The sequence below is a fragment of the Gadus macrocephalus genome, chromosome 1 (assembly GCF_031168955.1).
Source record: "Gadus macrocephalus chromosome 1, ASM3116895v1".
Taxonomy (NCBI): Eukaryota; Metazoa; Chordata; class Actinopteri; order Gadiformes; family Gadidae; genus Gadus; species Gadus macrocephalus.
In genome coordinates, this window is record NC_082382.1 from 4,053,260 (window position 1) to 4,065,759 (window position 12,500).

At 46.3% G+C, this 12,500-nt stretch overlaps 1 protein-coding gene across 1 annotated transcript in view; it reads right to left on the reverse strand.

Moving 5' to 3' along the window:
• Nucleotides 1-9,796: 9,796 nt before the first annotated feature.
• Nucleotides 9,797-12,500, reverse strand: part of LOC132464275 (ephrin type-A receptor 8-like) — a 4,966-nt gene continuing 2,262 nt past the window's right edge. The window contains exons 3-4 of the mRNA XM_060060565.1: nt 12,430-12,500; nt 9,797-11,708 (exon numbers count right to left, since the gene is read on the reverse strand). The exon at nt 12,430-12,500 is cut by the window's right edge and continues 79 nt beyond it. Coding sequence (XP_059916548.1) covers nt 11,385-11,708; nt 12,430-12,500 — 395 coding nt within the window. The 3' untranslated portion in view covers nt 9,797-11,384. The remainder of the gene's footprint in view (nt 11,709-12,429) is intronic.

Consider the following 12,500-nt stretch of genomic DNA (forward strand, 5'->3'; position numbering starts at 1 on the left):
AAAATTTGTAATATTGACAGGCAAAATGCAGCAAATTAATCTCAGATCCAATCGACAGGGACGATAGATGATTGCTTTCAAAGGAGGAAAAAAAATTCAACAATCTTTATTCAATGACTCAAAGAAGAAAGAAATGATTCTACAGAAGGATTCACCCACCACACATCTGAAATGAGAACAACCACCTGGTAACGCAATTAGTTTGGAATCTTTTGGAACATCTCATTGGTCAAACTACTATTCCACATCCTTTCCAACAAACACACAAAAATCTATAAATGAATGTACCCAGGAATAGAGTTTATTTAATTGGGTGAGATAAGAATATCTGATGAGCAGAGCCTGTACACACAAAGTTAAAGCTTCAAGCTGATAATGAGCTGAATCAAAACTTTCTGATGTTTTCTCTAATTTACAAGAAAGAAAGAACTAAAGAAAGATTGCAAGACAGAATGAAAGATATTGCTGGTGTTGAAATCCCGCTCAGTGCATGGTATGGTTTACATGTTTTTATGAAAGTAGTTACTCAAATGATGCATTATGCAGGGATTAAAGTCGACATGCTTAAGAGAAAGCCCTCCCAGTAAGCGGGCGCAAGACTTTTAGAATTAATGAACAAAATAACAATAACCGTGTTCTCCCCACTCAAACTGTCTGTGCCACCAAGTGATACGAGCTAGTGTGGCTGGGCTGGCCTGACACTCAAGTGGTCAACCAAAACATTTTTATTTGTAGAATATATCTGTGATAAGATGTGATTTCATTTATGTCCTCGTTGGAATAACTAACGTTCATCATTGACAACAGATATTTAAAGGTTATTCTCAGCTACTAGCTTTAGTTGAAACGTTACACTCTGCAATCTGAATCACCAGCATCAACACACACACACACACACACACACACACACACACACACACACACACACACACACACACACCTAAAAGCCACGGATATAGCCATGCAGAATTCACGGGTGTGTGCGGTAAACATGCCACCACCCCCACCACCACATGTCCATCAGTTTAACTCCACAAGAAGAGGCAGAGGCAGGAAATCATTGGGAGGAGTGGTGGGATCCCTGCAGGCGGACGGCTGACAGCGGCCATTGGATGTGTTATCATGTCGCCTGTCTTTTTACTGTCACCGCTAATAGCTCAGAGAGGCTCTGCACTCTGACCGCCGTGCCTTCTGCAGGCCGGGGGTGTCACGCTATGCCCACCCATCAATAATTCACCAGATTAAACGGATTGGCCGAGTGTTGAGTCGGGTCGTGTGTGTGTGTGTGTGTGTGTCGGTGTGAGTGTGTTGAGAAGGGGGATGTGCGTGCGTGAATGTGTGTATATTTGTGTGTGTGTGTGTGTTTGTATGTGTGTGTCTGTGCATGTATGTCTGTGCGGATGTGTGTGTGTATGTGCATGTTTGTGTGTATGTCTGTGCATGTGAGTGAGTGACTGAGTGAGTTTGTGTATGTGTGTGCGTGTGTGTGCGTGTCTGTGTGTGTGGGTTTGTGCAAGTATGTTTCTTCGTCTTGGGTCTAGGTGGGTGTGTGTGTGTGTGTGTGTGTGTGTGTGTGTGTGTGTATGTGTGTGTGTGTAATTGTATGCATTGAGTCATTGTGTGTGGGTGCGTTTTTGTCTGTTCTGTTGGTGTGTGCGTGTGAGTGTGTTTGTGTGTTTACCAAACATTCAAACTGCTCATAGATCAAAAAGAACATATTTTTGTCTCCGATAGATTGTGCAGCCTGGTTTATTTGAGGGATTTGTCGCTCATCTTTGCCTTGTTTAAGGTTTTCTAAATCTCTCAGAACCGGCTTATGTCATATTCAGGTAGCATTGCCTGGTGTGTTAAAATGTCAACTTGAAGTGTTTATTTTATGTATTACACTGTAATTGTAAGAGGGTGTTTGAGAGACATTATTGTTGTGCCAATAAACACTCTCTATAGGCTTCTCCACAAATGCTGCACACATAAATCACTTTTACTGTTTGTGTTTTACTGTTTGTGTTTATGTGGTGTGTGTGTGTGTGTGTGTGTGTGTGTGTGTGTGTGTGTGTGTGTGTGTGTGTGTGTGTGTGTGTGTGTGTGTGTGTGCGCGCACTCGCGCTCATGGGTGTCACTCAACCCCTACCACGGAGACAGGACTGTGGCCAATCACAACAGAGAGGGAAGGGAAAGCTTGAGTGACACAACAGTGCCGTGTCCCGCCGAGATATGATTCATTCTGTCTCTCTCTCTCCCTCTCTACCTTTCTTTCATATGGCGGCCTTGCTCGCTCTCCCACACACTCTTTGCTGTCCCACACCAATACCAATCTTTCTTTATTTTCTTGTCTTTCTTTTTCCACCTATCTCCTGCTGCTCCCAGTCTAGTCCCAGTCTGCTCCCAGTCTGCTCCCAACCTCCCAGTGTCGCCTTCTCTCCGGCCTCCCATTAGGTGACCAATCACAATCCTCCTTCAGCACACAATCAAGATGAGGAGATGGAATCAGCCTTGAATGGTTTGTCACCAGGAGAGATGAGGGGACTTTGGAGGTGTGCGTTCAGGAAGGTTTTAAAGTTAGATAAATAAAATAACAATAATTGAATTGATTGAATCAAAGCTTGTTTCCTGCTGATGCCTCCACCAATGGGATGTGCGCTACACGGCCTTGCTGCTGAGATACCGCAGGCACTGCCGGGTGATTCAGATGTCGGCTGCGAGCCACCAGATTAGGTTCAGGGCAGGGGTTGTCACGGCTACTAAACTGGATTCACTCCAATGTTTTTATCTGGAAGAGAAAATGTGCAGTTTCAATTCAGATTTTACATACGAGGCACATTGTGAATAAATAGGGTCTTTTGGAACCGGTCCCAGGCATGGTTAATCACCTGAAGTGTGTGTGTACATCGGCAAGCCTGCCCATGTGAGTGTCTGTAAACATGACTGTGTGTGCGTTTGTTTGTGTGTTTGATTTGGGCGATCGCTGTAGCGTTTGAATGGTGTTGTCAGAATGTATGTTTGCCTTCCTCCTCTTCTTTAATCAGGGACATTTCAATTAGCTGGTAAACACGGCACACTGTTCGGGCGCCACACTCAGCGGAGTTTAAATTGGTTGATAGGAATCTCAAAGGAAATGCCATATAAAGAGATTAGCGTCCACGGTGTGTGTGTGTGTGTGTGTGTGTGTGTGTGTGTGTGTGTGTGTGTGTGTGTGTGTGTGTGTGTGTGTGTGTGTGTGTGTGTGTGTGTGTGTGTGCATGTGTTAGTGGGTGTGTGCATGTATTAAAAAATAGCTGGGAAAGATAATCATTGTGTGTGTGTGTGTGTAAAAAGCTGGGAAAGATTGATATCAGTGTGTTTGCATTTGCGTGTGCGTGTGTGTGAGTGCGTTTGCGTGTTTTTTGTGTGTGTGTGTTTGTGCCTCCTCGTGGAGGCTGTCGGGCTAACAGGGTGTCTCTGCGTCGTCTCGGTAACACACACCTTGTGTTGCCTCAGTAACACACACCTTGTTGATTACTAGCTGCATACGAAATGTGCCAAAAATGATGTGGTGCTAATTTTATCATTTCACTTTTCTACTTAGTTCCTCTCTTTCTCTCTCCGGGGAGGGATTTGAGTCGAGTTGCCTTCATCTGCAATATCGGCCCCGGATACAAGTTGGTCCTGACAGCAATTACCGACATCGTGTTACACTCAAGTGGTCAACCAGACGGGAATAATGAAGACCTCAGCCAATCACGTGTCCCCTACCAGCCCCAGCTCTGAATCACTTAGCTTACCGTCTTCATTATCAGCTCTCTCCCTGCACCATGCAGCCCATCACAATAAACAAGTCTGGGTAAGCCCTGCCCCTAAGAGCATGGCGTATCATAACAATATGCAGCGCTAATGATAGAAATAATCGCCTTTTGATGAGGACAGTTCTTTCCTAATAACTTCCTCAAATGAAATGTGCAGATGGGTCCTCTGCAATCTACGATAATGGCAGATCTTGGGATGGCACATGAGAAAAGATAAAGAGTTCAGCATATTGAATATAATCTATGTGGAATAGATTTATAAATAGCAGTGATGTGGTGCCGCTAGTCATACTGCCACCACGTTGATGGCACTACGTTGGTAAGGCACCACCATGTTGGGACAGACACTAATAATGGGACGGACACGAATGTTTTAGAATTACAGTTCTTTATGAATCTATCAAATAAATACAGCTGTCTACAACTCTGTGTGTGAAACTCCTGCTCTACTTTAGAATCGTCCATTTAGAAACTGCAGTTAAAACATTAAAACGAAGTGCAATCTGAAAAATAATAAATTTAAAAATCCATTATTACCTGTAAATGAAAAATCAATTGCAGGTTAATGTCAGCATTTATAAATTCCGACAAGAAATAAAATGTGCTTTCCCCTCATACTAAACGTTATTTTTCTTGCTCCAATTCTGATAACGTGCTTTGATTTGACACATTGGATCAAAGCTCTGGATCCGCTGAATGAATCAACGTGAATGTGGATTTCTCCTTGCCAAGCGTTCCTCCAGACTCTGACCGTGGCCCCCTGTGGCCCCCTGTGGGCCCCCTGTGGCCCCCTGTGGGCCCCCTGTGGCCCCCTGTGGGCCCCCTGAGGCCCCCTGTGGGCCCCTGGTCTTTAGAGGCTCCAGTGGAGCCGGATGAGCCATCTCCCTTTGACTTTGACTGACCTTCCTCAGCTGATGTTTCACCTGTCACGGCCCTCGGCCCCTCTGGGAGCCCTGAACGACAGGGGGCCCCCACCCTGTCAAACGGGGCCGCACCATGCATGAGCAAAGGTGCAAGTGTGAGTGTGAGTGTGTGTGTGTGTGTGTGTGCATGCAAGTCTTTATCTGTGTGTGTCTGTGTTTGTTCGTGTGTGTGCGTGCATGCATGTCTTTATCTGTGAGTATGTGTGTGTGAGTGCGTGCCTGCATGTCTTTATGTGTATGTGAGTTTGTGTGTGTGTGTTTGTGTGCGTGTGTATTTGTGTGTTTGTGAGTCCGTGCATGCAAGTCTTTATCTCTGTGTGTGTCTGCGTGAATGCATTTCTTTACTTGTGTGTGTGCGTGTGTCCGCATGAGTGTGTAGGTGAGTGTGTGTTTTCCGACTGTTTAAAGCCACACACAGCTTTGGGGGCGTGCGCCACAATGTGCCCACATGCTTAGCATGTGTGAACAGTTGGATTGAGAAAAAAAAACCCGGACCACTAGAGGGGAAGTGACAGTCAGAGTGAGAGGAGGGAAAACAGAGAGTGACTGGGGGGGGACGGGGACGGGGGGGGGGGACTGAGCGGAGCGAAAACAAAGAGTGAGGGAGGGGAGAGTGTGAATGGGGGAGTGAGGCCAGAGAGATCAGGTCACACTCCAAAGTCCTCCGCCCTCGTGTCTCGTCGACTGTGCGGTTAAATAAATCCATGAGTCAAGGGAGGAGAATGGAATCCTGTCGCCCGCTGGCTGTGCCTGCCTCTCCTCTCCTCCGCGACGCGCAGACAGTTAATGATCACATTATGTGGTGGGTGTCACACCTCGCCCCCACACGCGGCCCCCACACGCGGCCCCCACGGCCCACATCGATACCCCCCCCCCCCTCAGTCTGTCTTCCTTTATCTATTTCTTTATTCATCGCTTTCTATCGTTCGCAGGTACACGCCATCTCCCTGCTGTCCTCACTCGTGGTTTATCTTCCTCTCAGCCGCACACACACGCACACACACGCACGCACACACACGCACGCACACACACGCACACACACACATTTCTTTTAAGCTTGCTGTCAAAAAGAGCTTTCTCGACGCACATGGTTGTTGTTAAAAAGCATATTTTTACTTAAAACAAATAGCACAATCGTCGAGTCACTTGCACAACTCAAGCCCCTCCAATCTAAATCTCTGGCCCTCTCAGGACCTGTTTACACGAAGGGAAAAACGCAGATATTTCCACGCGGTTTGGCCTCTCATTTACACGAAAACGCTGTTTTTATAAAAACTCCGGCCAAAGTGGAGATTTCTGTAAACGCCGGTTATGTGTTGTCGTGTCAACGGGGAGAAACTGGGTTTTAGGTTCTGAAGCGTCACATTATGCGCCAGGAAATGCTTAACGTCATATGAGCCCCCTATGTTTACAGTTTGTTTGTTACAGGAAGACGCTCGTGTTATTCATTGTTGTTGATTCTGAGGATTCTGATTGGCTTTCATGTCTTTATCCTTCTCCCTACACTGCCGCCCATAGGTTTGGCATAGTTTATAATGGCGCTCGACGGCGTATTTATGCGTTTTGATGTAAACGACAACTTTTTTGAAAACGATGTGTGCACAATGTTATTTTTGAAAACGGAGGGGGGGAAAACATTTGTTTCTATAAATACCCTGCTACGTATAAACGTGGCCTCAAGGAGCACGAGAATGGGTGTGGCTCAGTTAGCCTATGAGCCACAGCTGCAGACTATCACGGCTAACAGCCGGACAGGATTATGTATGTGCATCTTTTAAAACATGGTTTAAAACAGTGAAGATGCCATTCACATCTTCACACTTGCCAAGCTTGTTGTCTCTCAATCTGTGCGTGTTTGTTTGTATCAGTGTGTGTATGTTTGAGTTTGTTTAATTGTGTTTGTGTGTATGTGTGTGCATGTGTGTGTCTCTCACTCACCCTCTCCCTCTTAATGAGTGACAGAGAAGATAGTTTGCAGACAGGAGAGTCAAAGAGGACCTGAACATCCCACCGGCACCTTAGTGACTGGAGGAGCCAATAATGGTTGTCTGCTTAAGAGGAAGACGGGACAAATTACGTTTGCTTTCCAGCTGCCACGCGACCGGGTGACATGGCTGCTCACAGACGGCTGGGCACAACACACAAACACAAACAGCCTTTTGCATACATACAAACACACAAAAACACACACACACACACACACACACACACACACACAGAAACATGCGAGCACACACACAGGAACAAACTAGCCTACTGTAAGTACACAGACAGAAAAACCCACACACAGACAGACATACAAGCACACACACACACATGCACACAGAGGCACTCTCATCAGACTCTATTTGGGAAGCTATAATTCAATGGATATAGACATGAAAAAGAAATGCACGCAATTATGTTGTCCCCGTAAAACAATAGCATTGCAATTTGGAGTGATTTTGTAGCAGGTAGCTTAATCCACTCCTCTGTTCATTAGCACTTCCAGAAATAGAGTTCTCTCACACTGGGTTATATCGGTCGGAGTCAACTCTGAAAGCAGCCTGGAGACGGTGTAATCATCGGCAGTGCCCACAAGCCCCATTGCCTAAAACTAAAGTGAAAATGAGATACATCGACATGCTAAAATTGCATATTTGTGCCGCAAGATCAATGACCGTTTTGCCATCCATTTCTCTCTATTTCTCACCACCTAATAACTGCTGGCAACACTAATGATGCTTGAAATAGCAACAATAATAAAATGAATAAAGCAAAAGGACCAAATATTATGATAAATAATCTTCAGAGGTAGAAAATTAAACGGTTTAGTATTTATTTGTATTTATTTGTTTTTTGGCCCAAAAAAAGACAAAGGGCCTTTTTGTGTCTTAAGAAAGCCTAACTGCATCACAAAACAGACCCTTGCCTCTTAATTAGATCTTATAAAACACATTGTTTAGCAATAGTCATGTGGTCTGCCCTAAATTGTCACTGTGATCAATGACAGTTAGTTGTTACTTTGGTCACGTTAACGTTTAGCCCTCAAAGGACAGGCTCTTGGTCTATGAAGTGTGTATATATGTGATATATTTGTGTGTATTTAGATAATAGGCCGTGGTGCATTGCCTAAAGGCCGACTAACTTAAATGTCTGACTGAGCAAGACACGTATCGCTCTTTGTTCCTCTCTCTAGCTTTCGTCCTCTTCTTTACGCTGCTGTATGTGCGTGTGCACTGGTGTGCATGTGTGTCTGTATTACATCTGCATGTGTGTGTATGTGCTTGTGAGAGTGTGCATGTTTGTGCATGTGTCCAAGTGTCCAGCTGGATGCGTGGGTATTTTCCATTGTGCGTGTTTGCGTGAGTGTATGTGAATGCGTGTGCGTCGGGAAGTGTGTGTCTGTGTGTGGGTGTGTTGTGACAGGGTTGGGTGGGCTGGTTGAGTTGAGTTAATGTGACCAGCCTAAGTGTGTGTGTCTCCTATCAGTGTGTCCTTGCTGTATGGGAGCACTTTAGTACATTCTTCACCAGCTCCTGCAGGCACGCATGCAAAACACACACACACACACACACGCTCTCTGTTTTGATGTAAACTCAAATGGACACAAGGATTTGGCCGACTACTCCACTTGTATTCCCCCCCACCTCTCTCTCTCTCTCTCTCTCTCTCTCTCTCTCTCTCTCTCTCTCTCGTGTCACACACACACACACCCAAATCATCTCGTGCTGCTGGCTCCGAGGGGGGATCACTTAGACCTACACTCAAACGTGCACGCCTGCCTGCACGCGGTCAGACAGGAACGTGCACACACATTCATATCTTAATCATTCCCCCGCCCCACCCACATACGAGTCTTTAAGCACTCAAGCTGCATGGGCTTTTCTTTTTTTTGCCCTCCCCGGTCTCGTGCACTTCCGTCTCCCCGGCTCCTAGCGGCTGTGTCTCTGCCCCAGCGAGCCGTGCCGAGCGGGCTGGCTGGGTGTGCGTGACTGTGGCTGGGTTTGGCGAAGGGCAAAGCAGCACGCCGACCCAGTTTGGCGCGCCGATGGAGAAGCCGAGGGAGGAAGAAGACGTCAGACCGTGACTGCGTATCTCTCTCTCTCGTTCCGTCTCTCTGTTTCTCCCCCTCCATCTCTCTCTCTCTCCATCTCAGTCTCTCTGTTTCCCTCTACTTCTCTCTTCCACGATGTGTCTCTCTCTCTCTCTCTCTCTCTCTCTCTCTCTCTTTCTTTCTCACGAACTGTCTCTCTCGCGGTTTCCCTTTATTTCTCTCTCTCACGATTTCTCTCTCTCTCTCTCTCTCTCTCTCTGTCTCTCTGTCTCCCTCTATTTCTCTCTCGCTCTCTCAATCTGTATCTCTTTCTGTCTCCCTCTTTCTATCTCTCTCTCACGCTCTGTCTCTCTTGCTCTCTCTTTCTCTTTCCCTACTTCTCTCTCTATGTCTCGCTCCCTTTAGAATGTTCGTTCCCAAACTTGGCTGTTGTTCTCCCCCCCCCCCCCCCCCCCCCCCACACACACACACACACACACACACACACACACACACACAGACAGACACACATCCGTGCCCTGGATTGAAAGTGTATGCTAATGAAAATTAAATCGCCATGCAATATATTTACTAATTATTATGTTTCCCTCCACATTGGTAAACATGCATACGCTGTCACATTGCTACTGTCTCCCGTAAACACACTTCTACAGAGGGTGGACAATGTTGATTTTCGTTCTGATGAGTCTGATGTCTGATGACACTGTTGAAATCTGTAATTATGATTGTGTGTGTACGTGTATGCGTGTGTTTACGCGTGCCTACCTGATTGTGAGTGTGCGTGTGTCTGTGTGCGTGTGGGCATGTGCATTTGTGTGCGTGCATGTGTTTATGCATACCAGCTTGAGTGTGCGTGTGTCTGTGGGTGTGCACGTGCATGTGTTTATACGTGCCTGCGTGTGCGCGCGTGTGTGTGTGTGTGTGTGTGTGTGTGCCTGCTTGTGTATCAACGTGGTATTAGGACTAGACAGCAGGGTGGGGGGTACAGGGTGGTCTCTTCTGAGAGATGAAGCCGGTGAACCGGTGTTGCGTGTCTCATTGGCCTCGTACAGCTGACAAAATGCTTTTAGCGTTTAATTACCCATCGCTCTGTGATTAATAGATTTTAATTAATGTAACCCGTGGCAACCTGAAATATGCGAAGGCCCCCAAATGAGGTCAAGCCATCAGGAATTGAACAATATTCAAATGAGGAGAAGAGAAAAAAAAAGAAAGAAAGAAAATGAAACAAACATCAAGTTGTCGACCAACATCTCAGAGTGGGGGACTGGCTTCCATCTACAAAGGAACTCAACTAAGCAGAACCACACAGAGCTTTGGTATTTTCCACCTTTCCCAACGCTTTTGACCAAGCGCAGAACTACTATACTTGACCGATTCATTTCACATCATTAACCAGTCAATTTAAAATGAGTGAATTATTCATTAGCTCCTGCCAAAGAAGCTATTCAGCCTCCCTGCTGAAGTGATTAACAACCCTTCGTTGATTGGTTGGCAAAGCTGGTGAATGTAATCCAAAAATAAATGCTGTCGATCGATTGACACCCCTGACCAATCGCTTTGGTCATGCATCAGAATAAGTGATTCTTACGTCCAACAAAGCAAGGCAAAGGCAAGGCAACTTTATTTATACAGCACTTTTCGTACACAAGGCAGACTCAAAGTGCTTCACATAGTAACATCGTCATAAATACATACAACAAAGCCAAATAATAAAATAAGAAAGAGTGAAGCAATAAAATAAAACAGATACTTAAAAGACAAGAGGCAAAGTTAAATAAGATTAAATAGATACGCAAAATAAAACAAAGGCAATGTATTTAAGATTAAGCAGAAAGCTAAAGGAAACATAAAAGTCTTGTTTTAAAAGTGGTCAGATTTGGGGCAAGTCTTAAATCCTCAGGGAGTTTATCCTAGCTATTTGTTGCATAGTAACTAAATCCTGCTTTCCAATGTTTTCGTGTTTACTCAGGGGATAATTAACAGATTGGTCTCAGATGATCTTAGTGGTATAGAAGGCATATGTAGTGGAAACATATCAGTTATTTACTTTGACCCTAAACCATGTAGGGATTTTTGGTGAGCAGCATTTTGAAGTCTTGGGTGGCTCAATGGACTGGCACAGCAGATATATGGGCCGAGAGTCATTTGACAATTGCGCTACATAGATTTGCGTGCCATCGGCAGAGCAATGATGGTCAATATTGTTATTTAGCTGATTTGCCCTTGTGGGAGCTTGTAGAGGTTAAATGACGGTTTTAAGATCGAACCTTGTGGTACGTTTGTTGGTTCTGATACAAAGTCGCCAAACACAGACACTGACTTCACCATACCACACCACTTCGTTCCCCCGTGCAACACAAACATCCCATTCTCCAAACCCTCCTCCATCCACGTCAATCTCCAAAAACAACATGCACCGCACTGAGTAGAGTAACACTTGTGGTGCCACGTCTCGTAACACGTTGTCTACTTCTGTTGTGCTCTACGTCGCCGGTTCCCACACTGAGCTGATCGTACCCAAAGAACATTTCCCACAGCCTCCGCTATGTGGTCCTTAAACTCCTGAAGCTGAACGAGTCAACAACACACTGCAAAGCATTCTGGGAAAGCGACGGTTATACACACACGGCTCCGGGACTTTTACTCACCGACGCAAGACTCCCTGTGCTCCTCGAAGCCGGCGGAGCACACGCACCTCCCGATGGGCACCAGCCACTCGCCCTCAGCGCTGCAGTACATCTTGGGCGTGTCGCGCTCCTCGGCGTGGTCCACGCAGCGGCCGCGCACCTCCACCAGCGAGGACGAGTCGGCGCCCGTCACCACGTCCGTGAACACGGCCAGGTTGCGGCTGACGCCCACGCAGTGCTTGTAGTAGACGCGCACGGAGGTGAGCGCGATGCAGGCGCCGATGTCCTGGAAGGCCAGGTAGAAGCCCCGGCGGCTCAGCGGACCCACCCCCCGCACCTGCAGGCCATTAGGCTCATTAGTGGGGAAGGAGGAGGGGGAGGGGGAGGGGGAGGGGGAGGGCGGAGGGGGAGGGCGTAGGGGGGGGGTGTTCGTCCCACGTGGTTAAAATTGAAGACACACACAATTTAGTGTTTTGCCGACAAGGCTTTTCACGCTGGAGGAGAATGGAGGTTGGGTGGGAAGGTCTGTTTTCCCCCGGTGGAAAATACATCTCTCAGTTTCGCTGCTGATATCATTTCTATAGTTGAGCCTTTGGTCGATTGTTGAGGTATGATTTGAGCTCTCTCTGTTGTATTATAGGCCAAATCATTCCGTTTTTGAAGGGCAATTTTTTTTAAAAACCCACTTGTTTCTCTTCAGATATCATCCACTCAGCGGCAGAACAAATCCCACCCCACAAAGGAGCTTATGTGGGCCACCTCTGTGATCTTTACTTACAACTTTGAGAAAATTATTTCCCAATAGGTTTGGTATGGCATCTCTTTCGTTGCTTGCACGCCACATTTCATAGAAAATCTGAAAACCTAGATTATGCTAATGATGCAAATAATTGGAACAACAATTCAAAGTAAAGAAGCAAACGTGTCATCTCATCGATGACAGACTACAGCTCCCAAAGCGATCTCCTTCTGACTTCACATTTTATGAATGAGTGCATGTTAAGACGTTAGGGTGATCCCTAAGTGTTTCACGAATGAGTGTTAGATTAGCGGGGTACCTCGGTGTTGAGTTTGAGCCGGCGGACCCCGAGGTCAGCCCCGGTGAAGCTCTCGTCAGCAGCGATGGTGT